Below are 26,409 nucleotides of genomic sequence, written 5' to 3' on the forward strand. Positions count from 1 at the left end.
CCCCTCCTTGTGCATGCACTCGCTTGCTCTCTTTCCAATAAAGAAATAAAACCTTTAAAAATACATAAATATTTTCATTTTTCAAGGAGGCTCGTCTCTTTTACAGACTGAAGACCTTTAGCCACGCAGTCTATAGTCACACACGATCCGCTCCAGCCCACGGCCCATGAACACAAGTTCGGAGCATCAAGCATTGACTATCACAAGGCAGGAGCAGCAGTTTGTGCCCCTGGCAGCGGGGGCCGCCCCCCCACTTCCCAGACACGCTGCTTCTCCCTCCGATCCCTCCCCTCAGAGGCCCTGCCCTTTCCCAGGCCCCAGGCTCTCTGGTCCCAGACTCGAGGCCAGCTCCTGCAGAGCAGCTTTCCCTGGCCAGGCGGAGAATGTCTGGAGTAGGAACTCCCGTGGCCCAGGGTCTGGAGAGGCCTGGTACGGACAACCCCATGGAAGAGGTTGCTGCTGAGAATCATGCGAAACCCTCACTTCCTCTGTGTAACACAGGTCCCGACCACAAGCACCAAGGCTGAGGGGCAGGCAGCACGCAGGCCGGCAGCCGGAGTACCAGCCCAGCGACGGTCCCTGAGGTAAGTGCCGCTGCCCAGCAGGCCAGGAGGGACACAGCTACGCTGCTCAGAGCAGAGAGCCCAGGGTACTGGGGGAGAGTCAGGGCTGGGTAACCCCACCTCCCCCTCATGAAGCCGGGGCCACCTGAGGGTTGGGTGAGTAAAGAGACCACGCAGAGTTTGTGGTAAATGGAGCCCTGGGCCGGGGAACTGGGAACCCACCTTGGCCCCTGGCTTGTGGAGGACCACAGGGGAGTCCCCTGTCTTGTCTGGCTTCGGCGCCTCGTCTGTGAAATGCAGCAGGTAGAGGCTCACCCCTGACGGCCTCCAAGGCTGCCTTCAGCTCTGACTTGGAGCTTACTCTTCCATGTGGGACTCAACTGGCACTGAGAAGGCTGGAGGCTCTGGGGTGGTTTGCAGGGCGATGGGGTAAGGAATAGTTCTACTAGAGTTTGGTTGGGGGAACCCCCAGTGGGTGGCGGGTGGCCTCCACGTTTGGGAAAGGAAAATCAGGAGCCAAAAGCATGTGATGGGGGGGTGCTTCAATGATTTGTGGAGAGGCCCCACGGGGGGGCAGGAAGTTGGGGTCCCTAGGCAAGGACTGAGGAGGGAACTTGACTAAGAGAGGGGACTGTGGGGAGGTGCCTGGGGAGGAAGGTTGTAGAACTAGGCGTGGCTGGGGCAACAGAAGGGCGAGTTGTGAAGGAAGAGCCAGGAGAGAGGCGAGGGGTCAAGGAGGGTTCTTGGACAGCTCTCCCTCGGGCCCACGATACCCAGGCTGATGGGGTGGTCCAGAAGGGTGAGAGAGAAGCAACCTTTGGGATAAGAAGTTACCCCTGCCTCCCGGGGTGGGCATGGTGGCAGCGGTGGTGGCCAAGCCTGGGCAGATGGAGTTCTGAGTTCCATTGGCGAGGCCTTTGAAGAAAGGCAGGAGCAGTGGCAGGGCATGCCCCTTGCCTGGGGCCTGCCTGATGGAGGAGCCCCTCAGAGAAATGCTCCCATAGTGACTGCAAGGCCTTCACCCGATCCGCTCCCTGCCTTCGTCTGCAGATGAGCGAGCGCCAAGTGTTCCAAGCCTCGGAGCTCGCCTTCCTCCTGGAAAACTGCAGCTCTTCCTATGACTATGGAGAAAATGAGAGTGACTCATGCTGTGCCTCCCCGCCGTGCCCGCAGGACTTCAGCCTGAACTTCGACCGCGCATTCCAGCCAGCCCTGTACGGCCTCCTGTTCACGCTGGGGCTGCTAGGCAACGGCGCTGTGGCAGCTGTGCTGCTGGGCCAGCGGGCGGCCCGCAGTAGCACTGACACCTTCCTGCTCCACCTGGCTGTGGCTGACATTCTACTGGTGCTGACCCTGCCCCTCTGGGCGGTTGACGCCGCCATCCAGTGGGTGTTCGGGTCCGGCCTATGCAAGGTGGCCGGGGCCCTCTTCAACATCAACTTCTACGCCGGGGCCCTTCTGCTGGCATGCATCAGCTTTGACCGCTACCTGAGCATCGTGCACGCCACCCAGCTCTACCGCAGGGGGCCCCCGGCCCGTGTGACCCTCACCTGTGGGGTCGTGTGGGGGCTCTGTCTGTTCTTTGCCATCCCCGACTTCATCTTCCTGTCGGCCCAACGTGATGAGCGCCTCAACGCCACCCACTGTCAGTACAACTTCCCGCGGGTGGGCCACACAGCCCTGCGTGTCCTGCAGCTGGTAGCTGGCTTCCTGCTGCCCCTGCTGGTCATGGCCTACTGCTATGCGCGCATCCTGGCCGTGCTGCTGGTTTCCAGGGGCCAGCGGCGGCTGCGAGCCATGAGGCTGGTCGTCGTGGTTGTGGTGGCCTTCGCCCTCTGCTGGACCCCCTACCACCTGGTGGTGCTGGTGGACACCCTCATGGACCTGGGTGCCTTGGGCCGCAACTGTGGCCGGGAGAGCCACGTGGATGTGGCCAAGTCGGTCACCGCGGGCCTGGGCTACATGCACTGCTGCCTCAACCCACTGCTCTACGCCTTCGTGGGCATCAAGTTCCGTGAGCATATGTGGAGGCTGCTGGCACGCCTGGGCTGCCCCAGCCAGAGAGCACACCAGCGGCAGCCGTCGTCCTCCCGCCGCGAGTCATCGTGGTCCGAGACCACAGAGGCCTCCTACTCGGGCTTGTGAGGCCAGGTCGGGTTCTCCTTTCAGCACGTGGCCCCAGTGCCCCTGTGCTCCAGGCTCCTTCCTCCCTCTCCTGGTAGCCTCCTGCCCCACGTGCACTCTGGGGATGCTCTGGCGGCAGCCCCAGCACCCCCAGGGTGTCCCGGGGAGGTACCCCTACCCCGGCCCTGCCCTTGGCTGTGGGGTCTATGCCCGTTGCTGCTCCTTAGTTGCAGCGCCCCACTTGGAAAGTGGCTGTCTCAGGGCCCTTGTTCCCTTGGCTGCCCAGAGCCCCACTGCCCCTCTTATCCAGTAACTAGACCTTGGCCTTCCCCAGGTTTGGGGAGCACGTAGCGGAAAGCATGGTAGAGAATGCCCCCATGGGGCCCTGGCCCAGGCCTCCAACCCAGCATCTGTAGCTGTGGTCCCCCAGACCTGTGTATTTGCTCCTGGTTTATTTTTTTATGTCTACAATTCTGCTTACAATGCTTCAATAAACAAGATAAGCAGGCCCAGGGCATGTTTGTCACACATCATTATCCCCAGCCCAGCCAAGGCTTCAGGGATGCGTTTCCCGCTCTCCTTGCTGGACCCCGGATCTATGCCAACCAGCGCTGCTTGCATGAACGTCCATGTTGAGCCTCCTCTGGGACCCCTGGGCGCTCCTGCCCCTCACAGGGAAGCACCCAGGTGTATGGGTGTGTGCCAACAGTTGCCTGGACCAGCCAGCTGCTGTGTGGACATAATTTGGGGAAGGGCCTTCAGACACAAAGACCTAGTCCCTGCACTACAGAAGCTTAGGCTAGCGGGGACGACGTGGTGAGAAATAACAATACCAAACTGTCTATTGCCATGAGGCAAATGAGTGGCTTGTGGACTGTGACCCTGGCATTCAGAGCCCTCTGGCTGGAGCCATTTAGGAAGGCTTCCTGAAGACAGAAATGAGCAGACCTTAATGGACAAGTGGTATTGCCAAGGGCAAAAAGATGGGAGACAGTATTTCTGGACAGAAGGGAAGGCACTGGCAAAGCGTGGGAAGGCTGAAAACTGCAAAGCCTACCAGACCCAGAAGTGCTCCCACCTGGCTAGAGTTAGGGCTTCAGATAAGGAAAGGGTTGAAAACAGTGAGACTCAAAATTGGTTTGGGATCAAGTGATGGTACCAGAGTCCTGCTAGAAGGTGGGAGCCGGCTGTTCAGCTGAGAGGGTATGCGGGCTCCTCGAGGATGGGAGCAAAGCACTGAGACCGAGACTGAATGACTTGTTAATAGTCATTAGCACATAAGCCACCTGGAGGCATGAGGAGGGGGTGCTATGGCTGAGGTGGAAGCGAGTAGGGGAAATGACCGGGGCTCCCCAGAAAGGTAGGTGGCAGGACTACTGAGTGAAGACCGTCCCTTGGCAGGTGTGGGACCACTGTGCTGCTAGTTCCCCTTCATTAAGCCACCAATGTGCCATGATCCAGTTTCGCAGGTCAGCTGGGCCTCTGCCAAGACTGCAGATGCGACTGGAGGCAGGCCTGCTGAGGAGGAACCTGAAGACTTATCTAGCTGGGAAAGCTCCTATAACCCCAGGGCCCACACCCAAACCCTTAGACTTGTGGTTAGGCTTCAGTCTGCCACCACGGAAAGACAAAGCACCTGTGAAATAAAGGAAGGATGGAAGGAAGAAAAAGGACAAAATGAGACATCCTGCCCTATAAAAGGTTATCAATGATGTTCCATGATGCTAGATTAGTAATGAGGTTTGTGGCAGGCTGAGCAGTGGGTCCCCCAAGATGTCCACCCTCGAACCCCCAGGACTCATGAATAGGTTACCTTACATGGCAAAAAGGTTGCTGATAGGGGTGCGTGGGTGGCTCAGTGGGTTAAAGCCTCTGCCTTCGGCTCAGGTCATGATCCCAGTGTCCTGGGATTGAGCCCCGCATCGGGCTGTCTGCTCCGCAGAGAGCCTGCTTCCTCCTCTCTTTCTGCCTGCCTCTCTGCCTACTTGTGATCTTGGTCTGTCAAATAAATAAATAGTTTTTTTTTAAAAAAAAGGTTGCTGATAAGCTGACCTTAAAATAAGATTCTCTTGGATTATCCAGGTGGGCCCAGTGGCTTCACAAGGGTCCTTAAAAGTGAAAGAAAAGGAGCAGAAGGAGGGAGAGGGTGGGGAAGAGTGATGGAGAGAGAGAGAGAGAGAGAAGAGAGAGACAGATGTTGCTGGCTTGAAGGATGGAAGGGGGCCACAAACCAAAGAATGCTGGTGACCTCTAGAAATTGGACAAGATGAGGAAATGGATCCCCAAACCCCAGAACGTCCAGAGAGAAACACAGCCCTGCCCACTCCTTGATTTCAGGGTCTTGGATGAAGGACCTGAGGGTTGGTTCTGCGCTAGGCACGGGGTGTCAATGAACTGACCCCATTTAACAAGCAAATTTCAGGAAACATTTTATTTATTTTTTTGTCTTAATAACAATTATATTGGCTCAGCACAGGCTTATTCAATGTCAAGAGCAACTGAATTCATGAAATATGCTTGTCTTTTATGTCTATTTAAGTATAACATGTTCTACCTGCCAGCAGCCCTGGTCTTGGAGCGTGGCCTTTAAAACTCGATCACCTCCAGCATCCTTCTCCTTCTCTCCACCTGCCCCTCTTGAAAATGCAGTTTGTGTCTGAATTGTGTTCTACATGTTAAAACTATGTTAAGAGTAATACCCAGAGTGGATCTGATCCAAAGGGCTTATGAGTACCTCAAGGGCACAAAATTGCTTAGTAGCAGAATCCTTGCCTAAGAACAATCATCGTTAACACTATGAGGCTATAAAGAAATGGTTTAAATCCTAATATTCCTAATATTCACCACTTATCAGAAACATATTTTTCTAAAACTTCTTAGCAGTTAAGGCAGGGGCTCAGCCTACAGAAATGCGCCCCCAGATAACCTCAATGATCCTGCCTTTGCTTATCGGCATAATCCTTGCTCAGCCGCCTCATCACATCCCCATGGCTTATCCCTTCCGTCTCATGCTTAATCGTTCTATAATTCTCCTGCACGTACTTAGCAAAGGGCCTCACATGGGGCGCAATGGGGGTTCCATCCTTGCGAGTTAGCGGCAACATGACCAGAGGCCCCTTGCACTGGGCACAGATAAAGCGATCGGTGTTCAAGGATCTGGTATAGCGGCCGACCCTAATGAGGAAAGAGACACCACACAGCAAACTGATCAGCCAGCGGAACTCAGCGTGTTCTCGGAGCTGCTGGCTGGGGGCCCAAAGCAAGGCTCTCAGGCCAGCTCCAAGTAGCAGAGCATGGAGAAAGAAGACGCAGAGAGGAGCAGAGGTTTACTCCACAGGCAGGCCAGCCATGGGCTTACTAACGAAACCACGAAGGGCCAGTTAGCTGGAGGCCACAGCAGAAACGTAACCGAAGAGAAGTCTGAGGCGGAGGGTCTTACCTGGTTTTGCACCGAGTACATTCATAATGGATCCTGTAGTTAATCTTATAGTTATGGCAGCGGGTGACCATGGGCAGCTCCGGGTGCACCATGTTCGATTTCTTGGCATAATACTTCCATGCGTCCCCATGAGAGTCACGGATGCCGTCAAGCAACCAGGAGGCTGCGTGGCATATCTCATGGATCAAAGTGTCCCGGAGACGGTCTTGGGAGAGGGATGGAAAGAAGTCATGAGCACCTGAACCACTGCCCTCCAGTCTGCCCCCAACCACCTGAGACCCTCAACCCTGCCACACACGAGCCCCAGGTGGCTTAGTAGGAAAGTGACATGGTGGTGTGCTGGAAACTGAAAGGAGCGAGATGAAGAATGAGGTGACAGGGCCCCACACCTGGGCAGAGGCAAAGGAACGAGGATAGAAGGGTCATTTTGAAGATCTGGTGATTGGCTAGCTATGGGGGTGAGACCTTGAACCTTAGTTACTGGGTGAATAGAGACACCGCTGCTGGCAACAGGGGAGCTACCTGCAGAGAGACAGTTAGCCTAATCGAAAGACAGCCAAGCCGATAATCGTGTCCTCTGAGCAGAGGCACCTGGGTGGCACAGTCCATCGCTTGATTTTGGCTCAGATCTCGATCTCAGTGTAGTAGGACCGAGCCCCATGTCAGGCTCTGTGCTCAGCATGGTCTGCTTCAGATTCTCTCTCTCCCTCTCGCCCTGCTCATGCTCTCTCTCTCTCTCTCTCTCTAAAATAAATAAATCACTCTCTCTAAAATAAATGAATAAATCTTTCCTGAAAATTCTAAAAATAAGAAGTTAATGCCCCCAGAGCAAGGCGCAGTAGGCCCAGCTACCCAGGAAGGACAGGTAAAGCTGTGGCACAGGCTGTCAGGAAACACCAGTATGTAAGAGTCGCTACATAAGGAAAGGGCGCAGCCAGAAAGCTGCCTGTCACCTGCGGAGTCGCAGACTTTCAGGGAAATCTCGATCTTCGCGTAACGCTGCTTCTTAGGGTAACGGGTCTCACCCGTGGTGCATAAGCCAGCGGTCCTCAGCATCTTTTTATTCCAGCCAATATCAATTTTCTCTGGTAGCTGAGAACAAAACAGCAAGCAAAGTGAGTCAGCAAGCAGTTTCAAGCAGACCAAAGACTATTCACTCAAGAGCCCTGCAAGGGGAGCGCCTGGGTGGCTCAGTGGGTTAAGCATTTGCCTTCGGCTCAGGTCATGATCCCGGGGTCCTGGAATCGAGCCCCGCGTTCCAACTCCCCATGGAGAGCCTGCTTCTCTCTCTGCCTCCACTCCCTCCCCCTGCTTGTGATCTCTCTCTGAAATAAATAAATAAAATCTTAAAAAAGAAAGAAAGAAAGTTCTGCACATCTAAACATTCTGGGGAGGGGCGCCTGGGTGGCTCAGTGGGTTAAAGCCTCTGCCTTCAACTCAGGTCATGATCCCAGTGTCCTGGGATCGAGCCCCACATCGGGCTGTCTGCTCCGCGGGGAGCCTGCTTCCACCTCTCTCTCTCTGCCTGCCTCTCTGCCTACTTGTGATCTCTGTCTGTCAAATAAATAAATAAAATCTTAAAAAAAAATAAAAATAAACATTCTGGGGAGAGTAAAAGCCAGGCTGAAGCCCAGGTGAAAATGACGCACAAGCCATCAGGACACAAGGGAGATGGCTGAGGGTACACGCACACAGGACTTGAGCTGCCCCACATGGGGACACAGGTCAGGGGCAGCCAAGGAGAGAAGGGCAAACCCCGCTGAGGCAGGAAATGGAGCCCTCTCCCCCCCCCAGCATAAGAATGCAGAGATGAAACTGCACATGCACCTCAGTCCCCTCATCAGCCATGTGATGTGACACCACTGTCATGAGGAGTGACTTCCCCAAAAGCTGGGGAACCTGGTTGTGTCAGCAGAAATAATGAAAGTCTGAAAATCCTAACAACCGCTGAGGCTCTGTTCTAGACACTTAAGGAGTATTACCTTCCCTAGGCCTAACAATAGTTCTGTGGGGGCACCTGGGGGGCTCCATCAATTACGTGTCTGCCTTCACCTTGGGTCATGATCCCAGGGTCCTGGGATTGAGCCCTGCATCAGGCTCCCTGCTCAGCAGGGGAGTCTGCTTCTCCCTCTCCCTGTACCCCTCCTCCCCCTGCTCATGAGCTCTCTCTCTGACAAATAATATCTTTAAAAAAGAACAATAATTCTATGAAGTAGCAGGTACTATTATCGTTCCCATCTTACAGATGAGGACACTGAGGCAAAGAGGGGATAAGTAACTTGCCCAGGCTCACAGAGCTCCTTCCCATTATCCTTCAACATAAAGCCTCTCTTTCCAGATACTCAAGGATCAGCATACGCCCTCTCCACTCCCCACACACAACTGCTGCTCTCTCTGCCTACCATCCCTCAAGAACCAGAAGTCTTACTTCCTGCAGGCAACCTTATTTCCTGACCAGTTGGGGCTCTCAGTGATTTTTCTGCCTCTGCTGATCTCCTGTGCTGGTAACAGTCTACCCATAGATGATTAGCCACAAACCCGTGTGATTTCTTTCACCTACAACTGCATCATCTCTCCTTGTAAGCTGACACTTCTCCAGAGCCGGAAATACACAGCTAACACATCCACACACCTCACAGCTCCCGAGAGCGCCAGGTGTCCAGCAGGTGCTCATCTAGCGCTCATTCGTCAATACCTTTTTATTAAACACCGAGCTGTTAAACAGGGTGTAGATTTTCTGAACCAGGCTATCCTTATTTTGCTTGAATTTCCTTCCAGAATACTGCTTCGCGTTTTCCAGGTCACGCAGGAAACATCCAGGTATTTTGCATGTCGCTTTCCTGCGAAGGTTAAGTTCAACTGAGTTATGTACAGCTGGAGGAAGAAATGAGAGAAGTGCGCACATGCGGGTCATATCCACAGAGACTCAGAAAAGGTGCCAGTTCCTCGTCCTTCCAGCTCCTTGTAGGAGAGCAGTCCCCAAAGTTCCACGCATAGCCTTTTTCTTTTCACTATTTGCATTCTCAGAGATGTGAAGCCTGTGGCTTCAACCTCAGCAGGAGTGATCCCACTCCTGTATCCGCAGTCTCGAGCTCTCTCCTGGGGGATCCAGTTCCAAGTTGACAAGGTCCCCAGGTGTACCGCCAACTGATTAACCTGAGTACGTCCCCTGCTTGGTGTGTTTTGTTAGCGGACTTCTGTTACACCAGGCTGAAAACCTCAGAGACATCTTAAAATCCATTTTTATCCTTGCCCCATATTCAAATAAGCTCAAAAACCACAATCTCCTTCTCATCTCTTCCAGCCAGACCTCCTTTGCACCCCACGGTCGCCAGCCTAGTTCAAGTTCCTCTCCCCTCTGGGCCTTGCTGCTACAGTGTTCCTCTGTGTTCCTCCCCTCCAGGCCCTTTTTCTTTCTTTCTTCCTCCACCCCAACCCCCCACACACACACTATTCCGTCCCTCCCCAGCTTGCCATGACTGTGTAGCCTGGCCATTCAAGGCCCAGGTCAATCAGACCCCAACCTCTGTCTCCAGCTACTATTTCCACTGTGGCCAAGGTGGGCAAGTTAAATGTTCTCTGGACAGGAACTGTGATTTCCCGCAGTCTGTTCATGTCTGGGCACAACCGATTCACCCCTGAGCCCTAGAATGACCACGTCTCCAGCTCTCCTGAGAACCCCCATCCATGTAGTGTTTTCTCCTTTGCAGAGAACTTCTTGTTGCCTTATCTTATTTAATCCTCACCAACACCCTCCAAAGAAGCGATTGCTATTCTCATGATCTCTACTTGGCGGACAAGAAACCAAAGGTCCGAGGTCAGGTGACTTCCCCAAAGTTCACAGAGACCCTGGATCTTTGGACCCAAATCTTGGGGTCTTTCCCATTAGACCCCTACTGCCGCCCCATCTTTTGAGGTCTAATTGCACTGCACAAAGAATAGTGCTAAGCACATGGAGGACTCACACTTGTAATAACAATTCATTTCACCCTTTAATCCTGGCCACAACCGCCCACAGGTCCCAAGAGATGAGCCCACTGAGCGGCACAGATGAAAACAGGAGCAAACACACGTAAGCTGAGTCTCTGACTTAACGGAACTCCTGAGACGGGGATTTTGCCGGGACACTCATGAATCCTGAAGTCACAAAAGAAGCCTTCTGGGAGGGGGCTGGGGTGGAGAGAGGAAATCAGAACAAAACCAGGCCAAGGCAGCTCAAGTCAGGGTCCTCATCCCCCAGAGCCCGAGACTGGTGACGAACATGGTCTGCCTCAAATTACCTTGTACTGAAAGCAAATTTGCATCCAAAAAGGTAGCAGATAAAAACCCAAACCATCTGCAGACCTCAGCAGAGAAGGGGGGACCCCCCCCCGCCATTGGCACCTATGTCAAGCAGGCCTTGTGGCTTGGCCCACCTTCCCCTCAATGCCTCTGCCACTTCACTTGCAGGCAGAATACCTCCACATCAGAGGAACCAGCAAGACCCCAAATGGGTACATCAGACGCCATGACCCGTGAGCAGCCTGTACAGGAACAAGGCGAGGCACAACAGGAAGCCCGCAGACTACCACAGGAAGCACCAAGGCAACCGTGAGGAGTCCAAACACACTAGTCTCCTTGGGCTGATGCGGAGGACGCCGCCGCCCAGGGGCAGCCTCCTTCTGTCACACCACAGCAAAGCAATCTGGGAGCTGCCCAAGACATGGGTGCCTGGAAGCAAAGGCAGCTCATGGCTGTTATCTAGGAACCCAGAGAAGATCCTTGGCTGGCCACAGATCCACCCGTGAGAGAACATGCCAAACGACGAGAGCTGCTTCTCTGAGCGACAAGTGCAGAAGCAGAGAGCGCCTCTCAGCTTAGGTTCAAGTGGCCCTGCTGTGCCCGTGCCTGTCATGTCGTTCTTCTTCTCCCCGTAAGATGCATTTATTGTGGGGCGTCTGGGTGGCTCAGTCATTAAGCGTTTGCCTTCGGCTCAGGTCATGATCCCAGGGTCCTGGGGTCGAGCCCTGCATCAGGCTCCCTGCTCAGCAGGAAGCCTGCTTCTCTCTCTCCCACTCCCCCTGCTTTTTTTCCCTCTCTCACTGTGTCTCTCCCTGTCAAATAATAAATAAAACCTTTTAAAAAAAAGATGCATTTATTGCTTCAAAATCCAGGTATAAACAAAACCAAAACCAAACAAGCAGACAGTCCTTCAAACACATTTCTTGTCTTGTAAGATAGTTCGGATGTAAGTATGTATGACTCCTGAACACGAGGAAGAACGAAGAAAATTATGCCTACTACACCGTCTTTTTAAGGGGAAAGGTGAAAACGTCCTGCAATCTGAATGAAAAAAAAAAAGTGTCAGTTTTTTTGCTTCCTTTAAAGTATTGACATGTCTTTGGTCTAAGTGACCTGCTGTTCTCAGGACCAATTCCACACAGCCTAATAAAAATAAAGGCACCATGAGCCATCTAGTTTCACCCTGATGTTTAAGCTTTCGAAATGTTCAAGAACATCGACAAGCTGTAGGAGTAACTGGAGGCAGCCAAAGCACCGTGAAAACCCGAAAGGCAATCTTGACTGCCCCCTCCCAATTCCAATGAATGGGGACATGTCCACTCTGCCTTCCCGCCATCTCCCCTGTGACTGCTTTGGTTTAGTGCCCACTGGTGGCAACAAGGCAGTACGTAGTCTGAAGAAAAGTCTCATGTTTGGCTACACATGAGTTTTTGACCTGAGTTTAAGGACCGAGGAAAGGCCAGCACCGATGTGGGGGCCAAAGGGCTCTGGACCCACCCAGGGGAGCACAGGAATTGTGGTGGGGTGCCCGTGCAGGGCTCTGCTGGGGACAAAAAGAGGTGGGGAGCAGTGCAGTGTCTCCTCCTCCTCTCCTCCCTCCTCTTCCCAATTTATGCCCCCCCAATTCAGGGAAGGAAGCCTTGTCCCCTTCCCAACCAGACTCCTCCATCCCCTGGAAGACCCTCCCACAGGTGCGGTGGACCACTTCACACAGACGGGACAACGGTACCATTAATTCCCACGCAGCTGAACAAGAATAGTACGTACCCAGGCGTGCGTTTTTCAATTTTCCCTGCACCGGGCTTCTTCTTTGTAGGCGCACGTCTTTTGGAGAGTCTCACAGCTGTAAAGATAATAGCTCATCTGTACCCTGAAAGCTGGGCCCATCCAGAACTGGAAGAAAGGTGCACCCAGGAGCAGCCCCCACAGCCACACGCAGAGCACCATCTAGAAAAGGTCTGAAGCCTGCATACTCTCCATCAGTTGGTGACAAAGTCTCCCTGAGTCAATCCCAGAGCTGTCAGCAGAGTAAGCTGGGTACAAGGCTCTCATAGGTACAAGGACTATATAATGAGGTGATGTGAGCCTGCCGCTAGAGGTCAGATTGTGTGGGCAACTGAGGCACAGGCGGCATAAGGAACAGTGTGGCACATCTCATGCACTTGCCCTAAGGATGTGGCTCAGGGGCGCCTGGGTGGCTCAGCCAGTTAAGCGTCTGCCTTGGGCTCAGGTCATGATCTCAGGTGCTCAGATCGAACCCCTCATCTGGCTCCCTGCTTGGCGGGGAGCCTGCTTCTCCCTCTGCCCCTGTTCCTGTCCCTTTCTCTCTTCTCAAATAAAATCTTAAAAAAAAAAACAATACAAGGAAGCATCTCAGATTCTAGCGTAGACCTTCACTCAGCATACAAGCCCAACCTGTGTGTCTTTGGTTAGCCCCCATTTACTGCTGACTGCTCTAGCCAGAGACTTCTGTAACAGCGGTGTCATTCATTCGTTCACTGAAAAAAAGTATTAAACATCAACTATGTGCCGAATACCAAGCTAGACCCTGGGAGAGACTTGAAACTGAAGAGTCCTCCCACCCAGAGGCTCATCGTCCACTGGGGGGCGGGGGACAGATTCAGAAACACATCATAAGACAGCTGGGTAAGTGCTTTAGCAGGGACAGGCTCTGAGAACTTTGGGAACCCAGGAGGGAGGAGCCTCTCTGATGTCCGGCTCCCTACAGGAACTGACAATTGGGCTGGGTCCCAAGAAAAATGGCATCTCCTTAGGATGAAAAGCACAGAGAGAAAGCGTGCCAGATCGAGGGAACGACAGCTCCTAAGACACAGTTTTTCCTCTCCCACTTCCAGAAAGATCTTTTTGCCTGGGATGGCTATCTCCCTTAGCCACCAGGAAGCTGCTGAAAGGCCTAAGGTCAGTAGGCAGGACAGACCTCTCAAGGGCAAAGCAGGCCTGGCTGGTGCACAGGGAGAGAGGAGAGCAGGGCGGATTCGGGAGGTTGGGTGCCCTTGAGGTAACTGGCTTACCGGGTGTCACACATATATTCTTGGTCTTACTCTTCCTCTTCCGTGGCTGCTCCACCACAGGTGCGGGCTTGTCATCTGTAATCTCTACCTCGGCTTCGGCACCGCGTGGTGGCTGGCCCAGATTTTCACCATGATTCAGCTCCCCAGCATCATTAGAGGAACCGCTTTGGGAGACACTGAAGACCTCCATCTCTTTTTCCTCTGAGGCAGTTTGGCCCTGATCATACGAATCCTCGTCTATTATGAGCACAGGGCCCTCAAAATCACTGTCATCATCAGTAATAACTATTGGCTGCTCCTCGGTGTCTGATAACACATCCAGAATCTCATCTGAAATTCACGAGACACGGTCACATATTCATATACTCCCTCTGCCCACCCCACACACTCAACTTCAGATTATCGAGCACAAATGAAGCAAGCTGGAAACGGGGACGTTCAGAATCACAGTTAAGAATCTGTTATCTGGTTGTTGAGTGTGCTACGACAAACATTGGGGTGCATGCAGCCCCTCGAATCTGTATTTTTCTATCCTTTGGTAAATACCTAGGAGTGCAATTGCTGGATTGTGGGGTTGGTCTATTTTTAACTTTTTTTTTTTAAGATTTTATTTATCAGAGAGAGAGATTGACAGAGAACATAAGCAGGTTCCCCATGGAGCTGGGAGCCCGATACAGGACTCGATCCTGGGGCCCCAGGATCATGACCTGAGCCAAAGGCAGCCTCTCAACCAACTGAGCCACCCAGGCACCCCTATTTTTAACTTTTTGAGGAACCTCCATACTGTTCTTTGACGTGGATGGAGCTAGAGTGTATCATGCTAAGTGAAAACAAGTCAGTCAGAGAAAGACAAAAACCACAGGAAAAATCATTGAGAGGGGACAGCTAGCAGAACAGTAGCAGACTAGGGTTCCAAGCCACCTCTCCTTTCCCTGCTCTGATAACACAGGTTAGCCAGGAAACTCTGGCCAATGGTAGCTCTTTGGTAGTTACCAAAGAAACAGCCAGCACTTTAAGGGTGCAGGTACCTTAAGGAGAGGCCTATGGGTCATGCCCTATCTTTGTCAGAAGTGAACAAAGATCAATAAAGTACCATCCCTAAGGCCAAAGAGGCTCCTAGTCTTGGGGCACCGGGGTGGCTCAGTCTGTTAAGCATCTTACTCTTAATTTCGACTCAGGTCAACATCTCGGGGGTTGTGAGATCGAGCCCCACATCAGGCTCCACACTCAGCGAGAAGTCTGCTTGCCTCTCTCCCTCTGCTCCTCCCCTGCTCTCTCAGATAATTAAGTAAATAAATAAAATCTAAAATTAAAAAGAAAAAGCTCCTCATCTTCCTACTTTTCACCCCCCTACTGAATAGGTTCCAAACTGCGAATACGGCTCCCTGCCTCTGGAAAGGTTTTTAAAAGAGCCTCTGAAACCAAAGGGGCAAAGAACTGCTGTGGGAAACAGGCTCCAAGAAGGACAGAAATCTCCAGAAAATATACGCAGAATGGGGAGAGGCAAAGACAAAGAGCTAGCTGGAGAAAGCAAGGGTTCCCCCGAGAAGTCACGGTGGGCTGACTCAGCACCATCATCTAGCTAAGTCTCTCCCCAGCTGAAAAGAATGAGCCCACACCTCTCACCTTCCCTCTCTCTGTCATTCCCACACACAGAGGATGAAAAAAATGGTGGGGATGGGTGCGGGGGTAGAGTGGGGAGGGTTGCTGAGCAGCCTTCATACCTTCCTAGTGTCAGCTCCTTTCTTCCCCAGCCCTGGTCCCTATATATAGGTAGGAGGGGAACCCTGTATATAGGTGGCCAGAACTCTATGGAAGGGGATGACCAAGAGCTAAAGTGCCTAGAACAGTTGCTGCTGCGTTTGGAAATTCACCAGGGAGGAGGTGTGTGTAGGGAATCTATCCATATCCACATCCAGCACCCACGAGGGAAGAAATGGTGGCACCTGCTACTAAGTGGGTGCCAGAATCGAACGTTTGCTGACGCATATCCTGATGTGTACCCTAAAACCACTGTGTGATGGGGATGCCGATCTCAGCTACTTCCCTCCGTTACGAGTATACTTGCCTTCGCTGCTGATGTCAGATATGTGAGCTCTGACCTTATCACTGAAGTATTCGTCTTCAGAGTCAGAGTCAATCACCACATAGCTGAGTGAGGAGACAGGGAAAAACAACAGTGAAACGTCAGCACTACGGTCTTCTTTTCACGGCCTTTCCTAACTCCTCCACCATGGACACGAGCACCTGAAAATGTTCTATTGCCATTCCCCTTCTTCAGAACTACTCAATCATTATTCCCGATTTTCCATCTTTCAACCAAATCACTAAATCTGGCTCTATCCTTGCGAAAGGAGCTATCTGTCAAGTACTGAGTGAAATGGGCTGTCCAAAGGCATGTATGCCAACAGTTCTGGTGCAGGGCAAAAACGGACTAGGCAAATGTTAATTTTTATCAGTTAGTGGACATTTTCCTTTATCTTTACCTGTTACAGTCACAAATCCACTAATCCACTTCTACCATATTCACATTTAAGCTGCCAGGTTGAGGGGCCTTGGCTTTCCCGTTGGTCACTCCCTCCTTAAAACTCTTTTTGGGATTTCCAAGCTACTGTTCTGTTTTGGTTCTCTTCCTGCCCCTCTATCCACTCCTTCTCACTAACCTCTCTTCCTCAGCTCACTCCCAGGCTTTCTCCACAGTGCCTTCGCACCAAGCTAATCAATTCCAAAGGACTGCGTGGACGTCACCTATCTGCCAACGCAAGCCATTATATCCAGGCCAACTGTGTGCCTGACTTCCAGCTCCACAATTCTAACTTCCTACCTGGTATCCCGTGGGTAGGGCTGACTTGCGGTTCACACGTGCAGGAATAGCCCTGCCCAGCGTTTATTGACGGCGTCTGCTCTGACGGGTCTGCCAGTCATCCTGACTGATCCCTGTCTGTACTCAACCAGTCGTTAAACGTTTTGAGGATCGGCCCTGCCTACAGGCCCCTCCATTTACACAGGCCCAAAACTGAACTCAGTTCAAGGAAAACTGAGAAGCGGAAAGCCCCCTCCTTCCCCAGTTTCACCCTTCCTCCAATATCCAACTTATAGTAGCCTCCAGGGACTAGACCAAGAGCTGTGGGCATTCCCAGCAGGCCCATTAAAACAGATTTTCTCTATGTATTTGTTCAACATCTATCCCTTGGAGGCAGGAAGAAACCAATTTTTCTATTTAAAAATTGGACATTTAAATGTATTATCAAGTAAGGACTTTATTATGTATAATACTGGAAGCCACAAAGAAACTACAATAAAGCATCTGAAACCTAAATGATGACCGTGATGAGCACCAGATGATGGACAGAAGTGCTGAATCACTTTATCATACACCTGAAACTAATAGTACACTGCACGTTAACTATATTGGAATTAAAATTTAAAATTTTTACAATTACAAACAAAAATACTGTAGGGGGTGCCTGACTGGCTCAGTCGGAGGAGCGAGCGACTCTTGATCTTGGGGTTCAAAGTTCGAGCCCCATGCTGTGTGTAGAGGTTATTTAAAAACAAAACAAACAAACATTTAAAAAAAAGTCTTCAGAAAGATAAAAATAAAAAATAAAAAAAATAGGGCAACCCTGTTGGGACCCCTCTCATTCTTGAGAGCTTTTTCTATCTTCACTTAATAAACTTCTATTGCTTTACTCACAAATAAATATATAAATAAATATAAAAATATTGTCAAAACACAGAAATTTCAAAATTAAAGAATAAAATAAAATGTAAATGGCAGTGATGAAAAGATCCTGCATCTCCTGTGATTGTAGTAATGTTTACACTACCATATACATTTGTCAAATTTGTCAAATTTCACTGAACTGTACACCTCAAACGGTGAATTTTGCCATTATGTAAATCATGTTTCAACACACCTGCTATGGTAATTCGAGGAGTCAATGTGGAAACATCAGTTACCTAGCATCCTATTTTGGATTTATTCCTGTAAATTTTCTTAGCACCTCCTACAGTCTGGCACATGGGCCCATAAGGGCCTGAGGAGTAGAGAGTGGAAATTAGAGGACAAATCGATCACAAAGACATTCCGAATAAGAAAGTGACCAATTAGATAACAGGCCTGGCAAAAAGATCTAATACTCTGAACCCGGCTGTGAGATCAGATACCTACTATGACCCTGAACATAGTGCTCAGGGAGGAAATGTGTTGTTTATTTGTCAATCTCCTTACACACAACATCATTCCTCAACAAATGTCAAATGTCGCTAATTTTCCTACTCACCTAAAGTTCCTTTTCTGCTCCTTCTTTTTGGTTCCAACTAAATCAGAGAAGGAAAGAGTGTGTCAGGAAGCATCTGAAGGAGGATACAAGCCTAGTTACCCACATCTTTAACTCCCTAAAGCCTACGTCCAGAAGTTAGGGCTGGTCAAAATCGATGGGAGGCTTATATCCCCCCACCCTATGTGAGCTAGAGAGGAAATAAAAGTCAGGATACCTAGAATGAAAAAGATCAAGGTGGCAAACCAAGCCCAAAGAACTGCCTCTGCTCCTAATAGCAGGGAAATGACCTTCATCTCACCAATGTGGAGAGAGACCCTAGAGGAGATAGACCCTGGACCAGCTCACACCAAATGTCCCAAACCACATTTCAGTGATCTTCACAAAGACAGGGTTAAGTTACGCCTTGAAACGGAAATTACCACTTTGAAGCGATGCTACTTACAGGGCTCAAACTCTTCATCACTGCTTGAGTCCACAGTAAGAATGCAACTGTGAAAAATGAGATACGCATTGGTATAAAGGAAGGCCAATGAACATCGTTCGCAAGTCCATGAGCAGAGGATCTCGCATGGAGAGAACCACCCACCAGAGTTTCTGACATGTGTGAAAAGTTTTAGGGAGTTGGGAAATTAAGATCACAGCAGGGGAGGTGAAGAAAAATTAGGAGCAACAAGTTGCTCAGTCTACAGCAGAATCGAAAATAGGGGAAGGATGTTCATTGAGTATCATCAGCTACCAGCAAGAAGCCTGTTTTCTGCCAAGTGATCTATTTCTATGTAAAGACATGAAAGTGGGGGGGCTCCCAGGTGGCTCAGTCCGTTAAGCATCCAACTCTTGGTTTCGGCTCAGGTCATGATCTCAGGGTTGTGAGATTGAGCCCAAGGCGGTCGCCACACTCAGAGGGGAGTCTGCTTGAGGATTCACTCTCCCTCTCCCCACACCCACTCTCTCTGTCTCTAAAATAACTAAGTAAATCTAAGAAAAAGAGGAAAAGAAAGATATGAAAGTGATTTCTGAGACAAGGGCCACCCATGAAAAGACCCAAGGATGAAGAGATTACAGGTAAAAATCAAAAGGACCAAAGAGGGAGGAGGACACCTTGTAGGGCTTTACTGGTTTGAAGAGGGCCTACGGGGGCGTCTGAGTGGCTCAGTGGCTTAAGCCTCTGCCTTCAGCTCAGGTCATGATCTCAGGATGCTGGGATCGAGCCCCACACATCAGGCTCTCTGCTGAGCCTGATCCCCCCACCCCCCCAGCAGGAAGAGCCTGCTGCTCTGCCTACTTGTGATCTCTCTGTCAAATAAATAAGTCTTTAAAAAAAAAAAAAAGAGGGCCTACATACTGGGACTGTGGTCTAGCTGGGACATCGGCAAATGCTGAAATCCATTTCTTGGGGGGCAAACGAAGGGGGATTGCCCCAGCTGCGGCTGCTCCCTGCAATGAACAGTGATGCTGGGGCCCCTTGCTTCTTTGCCCCCCCCATAGGACCTAATCACAGGTTATCTTAGTTAGTGTGACACAGAGCTCAAAGAGGAAACCAAAAAGCACTAAAGGTGGACCTATAGTTCCATCAAGTTAACCTTCGGCATTTCTTGATGGTGTTCATTTTAACCTTGAGATTGGTTATCAGATTAGCAATATATTGGACGGATAATATTTTTATATTGGGTTATAATATTGCATTGAAAATATTTTTTTCTGTTTTTCAAGATACATGCTGGCTCACCCCCCTTGGTTCATTTTCCTGCTCATGTATCTGTCACTGTACACTGGACTTACTCAGGAGTAGACCTCAAATTTTTTTTCCATGTTTGTAATTTAAATTCAATTAACATATACCGTATTATTGGTTTCAGAGTCAACTTTTTTTTTTTTAAATCGGAAAAAAAAAAAAAAAAAAACTCTTGCCAGGTGTAAGGTTTCCCAGGTATGGGTCAAAACGTGACCCTGGTTCTCTTTTCTTAAAAAGATTTTTTTTTAAAGATTTTATATATTTATTTGACAGAGATCACAAGTAGGCAGAGAGAGAGAGAGAGGAGGAAGCAGGCTCCCTGCCAAGCAGAGAGCCTGATGCGAGGCTCGATCCCAGGACCTGGGGATCATGACCTGAGCCGAAGGCAGAAGCTTTAACCCACTGAGCCACCCAGGCGCCCCAAGATTTTTTTTAATTTATTTGAGAGTACGTGCGAATGGGGCAGAGGGGTTAGAGGGAGAAGAGAATCTTAAGCAGACTCCATGCTGAGCACAGAGCCTGAAGTGGGGCTCGATCCCAGGACCCCGAGATCATGACCTGAGCTGAAAGAGTTGGAGGCTCAACTGACCGAGCCTCCCAGGTGCCCTGGTAATTTTTAAAATACAGTATTTCTGCTTCTCCATCTTGTAGTATTAAAAAACAAAAACAAAAACAAAAACAAAAACAAAAAAAAACAAAGTATCTTAGGTTAAAAAAAGACTAGTCAGTGGCCAGGCCACCAGAACTACTAATTGGACTTTGGTTGATCAGTGAGAAACCAGTCCTCCGCCCCTCGCATTATGTATTTCAGGAGTCCTTCCGCCTTCAAACTGTGGAAACCTCTTTCACTCTGTTAATGACCTTGTCTCCTAAGTCACTGGGAAAATAAAGCCATCAGACAGGAACTGCTTCATCCTCCCACCAGCAAATCTACCATCCTATCAGCAACTACCCCCGATCCTCTTATTTCTTTATAGTTAACAATGAACACAGTGTTCGCACCACCGTCTCCGGCCAAACCCTCCCCTACACTTTGGATCTCATCCCCCTCCCGCCTTCTCAAGGATTTTATTCCTCCAATTTTCCATTCTGTGTTGCACTACGGTCCCCTCTATCCTGGATCATTTGTTCCACTGTCCTAAGACCCCACATCCCCCAATTTTATATTTCCAGCCTCCAACTCTCCACTGAGCTCCAACTGTCTGAGTGACCTCTTGGACATTTAATACGCATTTGAAACGTCACATAGCCAGTATATTATTCTCGATTTCTTCCCTCAATCCTGTTCCTATAGGAGACTGACCAATCTCGGTCAATGGCACAACCATCTGCCCAGTAACACAGACCAAAAACTTAGGGGTCATCCTTAATTCCTCTCCTGATCACACATCCAATCCATCAGCAAGATTTGCTGGCTCTACTTCTAGAATACGTTTCTTTTATTTTTTTAAAGATTTTCATTTATTTATTTGACACAGAGAGAGACAGCAAGAGAGGGAACACAAGCAGGGGGAGTGGGAGAGGGAGAAGAAGGTTTCCCGCCAAGCAGAAGGACCGACGCAGAGCTCGATCCCAGTACCCTGGGATCATGACCTGAGCCGAAGGCAGACGCTTAATGACTGAGCCTCCCAGGTGCCCCTGTAATACATTTCATCTTGTCTAAGCACAAGTACCACTAAGAAAGAAAAAAAAACACTACCAAATGATGACAAACTATCAAATGTATAATGGATCCCAATTTCAAAACTGTGGGGAAAAAAGTCTCAGAATTGGGGTCTCAGATCTCAGGGTCCTGGGATCGAGCTCCACATCAGGCTCTCTGCTCAGCTGGGAGCCTGCTTCCCCGCTCTCTCTGCCTGCCTCTCTGCCTACTTGAGATCTGTCTCTGTCAAATAAATAAATAAAATCTTACAACTTTACTATTACCACCTTATTCTATGCCACCATTGCCTCTCACCTAGACTTCTGTAAATAAGTTCCTGGGCCTCAGTTGTAAAACACACACACACACACACACACACCACTCATTTTGGGGTGTCTGAGTGGTGCAGGCAGTGAAGCACTGGACTCTTGATTTCAGCTCAGGTCATGATCTCCAGGTCGTGAGATCAAGCCCCCGCCAGTGTCTACACTCAGTGAGGAGTCTGCTTGAGATTCTTTCTCTCTTCCTCTCCCTCTGCCCCTTTTCCCCCACTCTCTCTCTCTAAAATAGATAGATTTTTTAAAAAAAGAACCACTTACCTCATACGGCTACTATGAAAATTAAGTAAGATAATGTCTGCCCTCCTACAGGATCACATACCTCTCCCACATCGCGGCATTTATCACACTATACCGTAATTGCTTCTTTACATGTTTCTATCTCCCATCCCACACAGTAAAACTTATACAAGGATTCGGAAGTCAGTACTCAACTGTCGGGCTGAATAAAAGAATGAATGAATCTCAAAAAGGGTCCCTTTTATTATTTTCCATCCTCCCACCCACAGCCCCATAGAACCTTATTTTTAAAAGACTTGGCCTGAAAAAAAAAAAAAAAAGACTTGGCCTGAAAGATCTCACCAATAAGGTTCTCCATTTAAAAAATTAATTACACATGCCATTTACACGAACCTTACATGAAAGTTATGTGAGGTACTGAGTGAGCCCAAAGAAAAAACAAACACACACACAAAAAAACAGTCATTTGCATTAATGAAAACACAGTGCCCAGGTCCTGAGACATAGTGGTCCCGACTTGCAGCGAGGGTGGGTGGGGAGACTGGCCAGTCAATATCCAGCCTCAAGGGCCACCTCCACCTAGAACTCCAGGATCTGGTCTTCCCAGCTGTGGTTTCCAGAACTTGGGTCTCTCAATTCTTCATCAAATGCTAGAGGAAAGACTCCTGTTAACCAGCTTTGCAAGGGGAGAACTGATAATGCAGACTGCCTGTTTACTTCTCAGGAGAACTAATGCCAACCACCCGCCCAGGGCATTATTTGGGGCAAGAGAATGAGAGTCAGCGGGAGAGCTGAGAATTTTACACTGTGCATTTTTGAAAACGCACATTAATTTTTCAGCTGAATCCTGCAACAAGTATCTTTGTCCATTTAATTACTTTTATAAAGTGGATTTATAAAGCTGATTCCCAAACGTCAAAGTCATCAAAAACATGACCAATTTTATGACTCTTGGTATATTTGCTTAATCATTTGCAAAGGGTTAGATCAGTGCATGGTTCAGGAGCATTACTATAATAGGATAACTTTTTCTCATTTACTAATTTAGTAGGTAAATAACATTAAAATTTTCATTTCTTTTTATTACTTACGATGTGTATTTTCCAATGTTTATTTGCTGCATTCTTTTGCTAATCCCCCCTTCCGTTTTAATGACTATCAACTGTTATAATGTTTACCAGATAGCTTTCTGAGTGATTAAAAAACACTGGAAAGAGGAGTGAGGGAGAGGAACACTTTGTCCCTGTTCCTCCAAGAGTCCCATTCACCAGGAATAAACAATGTGTCTTATTATTCTTCTAGAAAGTTCTTAAACATAAGCACATACCAGCACAAATCAAGTGCACACATCTTTTAAAATAAATAGTATTATGCTACACAGATTGTTCTGTCACTGGAAGTTCTTCACTTTACGTACCTTAGTAGTCTTTCTGTTACCAGAACATACATTTCTTACCATTTTTTTGGACGAACAATAATTCATTCAACTACACCCTTAGGTCACTTAAACTTTTTCCAAATTGGTGCTATTACAAACAATCCTGCAACAAACATCCTTGTGTGTATTTCTCTGTGGACTTGTAATTCAATCATACATCCTTCTTTCCCAGAACTGAACCAAGACAAAGTATCAGCCTGTACATGTCTACATATGATGAAATAAATATGAGTTATAGGAAGAAGGGACATGGGAGAAGGGGAAAAGGAGTCAAGAGCAACTAAATGTAAACACACAGAAAGGAATGTATGACATAACCACATTTATGCACTTTGGTGTATGTGAATATATATATATATATACACATACAAAAATTAAATAAAATTCTTCTAACAGGGAAAGAAAAAGTCCTAGTAATTACTGGGTCAAAGGACATGGGCATTTACAATTTGGATATTTCCAGATTGCCCTGCAAAAATGTTGCACCAATTTATATTCCCACAATGACTGTAAGAAATTGCCTGTTCTCCTACAAATTCACCAACTCCAGTTATTACCATTTTTTTAATTTTTGCCAACCTGATATATGAAAAACAGTATCTCATGAAATTTTTTTTTCATTAAAGTTAAGGTGAATAAATTTTAATGTCTATGGGCCAACATTATTTTTTTTCCCTAAGAACTATCTTCTGATATCTTTGGCCCATTTTCCATATGTGTGTTCACCTTTTTTTTAATTGTTGACCTGTAAAAGTTCTTTGTAGATGAAGAACAGCATTTTATCATGGGTAATGTGAATACTTTTCCAGTTTGTCATTTTTATACTTCTGTTTGATATCAAACTGAGGCTTCCCCCACTCCAAAATTATTGGAAATGAAATCCACCTGTTTTCTAACACTTTTAATGATTTCCTTTATTTTTAAATATTTTACCCATGTGTAATTTATTTTGTCGTAAGGAGAGATGAAGAATCCAATTCTCATTTTTTCCCAAATGGTTAGCCAATTATCTTCAAATTATTTGTTGATGAATCCATCTTTTCCCCACTGATTTGAAATGTCATTTTTTTATCATGAACTAAGTTTTCATATTTGGGTATTAGGGCCGATTTCCAGACTCTGTTCTATGGTTTCTGCTTTCTCCCGTATTATAGGCTTACATGCTTATCTGTGGAGGAAATCAGGGCAGTGTCCCTGGAGAGCAAGACTTCAGAGATAAGACAACGATTTTTTTTTTTTTAATTTGACAGACAGAAATCAGAAGTAGGCAGAGAGGCAGGCAGAGAGGAGGAGGAAGCAGTCTCCCCGCTGAGCAGAGAGTCAGATGCGGGGCTGGATCCCAGGACCCTGGGATCATGACCTGAGCCGAAGGCAGAGGCTTTAACCCACTGAGCCACCCAGGCGCCCCTAAGACAACGATCTTAAAATACCCCCTTATCATGGAGAAGATAAACACTTCATCTGTGTACCTCTAGAGGGCAGCACAGTGAACAATGGGATAGATGCTCCTAAGACAAGTTTTAAGTTCACTAGAATGAAGAACTTTCTAGAAATTACACATATTCAACAATGTACTATGTTGTTTCATGGAGTTTTATGCTCCTGGGCACTAACAGAGACGTTATATATATAACAGCATTCGTGCATTGATTAAGAGGCTGGATTCCTATGTGATTCTAAGGTTCCTTTTTACAATTCATTCTATAACCAAGTTATATACTCCACACACTTGAAAGAAACATACAATTTTTGAGAAAGTCATCTGGCCAGCACAAGTATAACTAAACTAAGAGAAAACAGAATTTTTCAAGTCTCACCAATCATCATCCTGGATCTTAGATTGGCCAGCTGCTTCTTCTGACATGTCCATGTCTACAGTCAAAACAAAAATACACTCTTTAAAAAACACCAAAACTCAGAACCAACATTTCTTTTCTTTTTTTGTAGGCCCCATGCCCAGCATAGAGCCCAACATGGGGGTTTGAACTCACAACCCTGATATCAAGACCTGAGTTGAGATCCAGCCGGTAGCTTAACTGACTGAGCTACCCAGGTGCCCCCGGAACAAACATTTCTACATTCTGCATTTATCTTTGAGCAGCTTATTCACCCTAATTTGAGGCCAAAGCTCTGCACTGTGAAACGAGATGTATTTAAATGTTTGTTGCAGGCTTTTCCTGGCTGGAGAAAACTAGAGCAACACCCTCTCCCACCATGCCCTGCCAAGGTTCTCTGCAGACCAATCAGAAAGCCCAAAGCACATGGCAGTAACCTCAACTGCCATCTTATAGCGATGCACCAGGATAATCCATTCATTTATTAGTCCCCAGAGAAATTTTCTCCCCATTGTAAGGATTTACAATGCACTAATCCCCATTTAGCCCCTGGCCCATGAGTATCTTCTCTCAAAAGGGATTCCCACTACCCCCATCCCCGCTGGCCCACCACTCTCCCCACACGTGAACTCTCCCTACTCCCACCTCAAGCCCCAGAGTCTTCCACCTATCTGGCTTTGACCCCTCTCCACTCTGCCATCCCTCCACCTCTCTATTCCTATTCCCAGGCACTCTTACACAAACCAGCCCACTACATACCATTAGCCAACCTCTACTCCCCCCATCCCTCTACTGTACCCACTGCACCAATGGTCTTACATGGGACCAGGTCACCCCAACCCCAACCGCTCTCCAACCTCCCCCAATCCCTTTATCTCCCTAAGCTAGTTTTCTGCCTCAGCCTATCTTGCATAAATACAGCCTCAAAACCTTCACTTACCCCGCCAGGACCCCCCTACTCCCCCCTCGGGTCCCCAGGAGGCCTTACACCAAGAGGCCAAGACCCCGCCCCCAACACTTCCGCGGCCAGCCAGTCTTGCACCAATCAGGTCTCGACACCTCCACTCTCCACCCCCACCCTCCTGCCTGCACCTCCCCCCACCCCACGAGGTCTCAGACCCAACAGGCCCAGACCCCACCCCCAACACATCCACGCCCAGCCAGTCTGGCACCAAGGAGGTCTCCACACCTCCACTCGCCACGCCCACCCCCCCGCCTGCACCTCCCCCAACCCCACGAGGTCTTAGAGCCAACAGGCTCAGACTCCGCCCCCAACACTTCCGTGGCCAGCCAGTCTTGCACCAATCTCTGCACCTCCACTCACCACCTCCACCCGCCTCTATCTCCCCCAACTCCAGAAAGTCTTAGACCAAGGGGCCCAGACTCCGCCCCCAGCCAGTCTTGCACCAATCAGGCCTCGAAAATGCCACTCACCACCCCCACCCCCCCTTCACTCCCC

At 48.8% G+C, this 26,409-nt stretch overlaps 2 protein-coding genes across 2 annotated transcripts; one reads left to right on the plus strand and one right to left on the minus strand.

Moving 5' to 3' along the window:
• The first annotated feature begins 516 nt into the window (after positions 1 to 516).
• Positions 517 to 3,151, plus strand: LOC111161027 (C-X-C motif chemokine receptor 3). Its single transcript, XM_022524475.1, has 2 exons — positions 517 to 584; positions 1,614 to 3,151. Exon 2 carries the CDS (start codon positions 1,614 to 1,616, stop codon positions 2,706 to 2,708), a length of 1,095 nt encoding a protein of 364 aa, XP_022380183.1. The 5' UTR covers positions 517 to 584; the 3' UTR covers positions 2,709 to 3,151.
• Positions 3,152 to 5,614: 2,463 nt separating this feature from the next.
• Positions 5,615 to 24,985, minus strand: LOC111160996 (germ cell nuclear acidic peptidase). The gene is made up of 10 exons (XM_022524427.1): positions 24,933 to 24,985; positions 18,168 to 18,214; positions 17,726 to 17,762; positions 15,496 to 15,590; positions 13,440 to 13,769; positions 12,175 to 12,250; positions 8,822 to 8,966; positions 7,080 to 7,218; positions 6,127 to 6,331; positions 5,615 to 5,861 (listed from the first exon to the last, which is right to left on the minus strand). The coding sequence occupies exons 1-10, from the start codon at positions 24,983 to 24,985 to the stop codon at positions 5,615 to 5,617; spliced, it is 1,374 nt and encodes a 457-aa protein (XP_022380135.1).
• Between the last annotated feature and the right edge of the window lie 1,424 nt (positions 24,986 to 26,409).

Source organism: Enhydra lutris, unplaced genomic scaffold, assembly GCF_002288905.1.
Source record: "Enhydra lutris kenyoni isolate GAN:26980312 unplaced genomic scaffold, ASM228890v2 scaffoldscaffold81, whole genome shotgun sequence".
Lineage (NCBI taxonomy): Eukaryota > Metazoa > Chordata > Mammalia > Carnivora > Mustelidae > Enhydra > Enhydra lutris.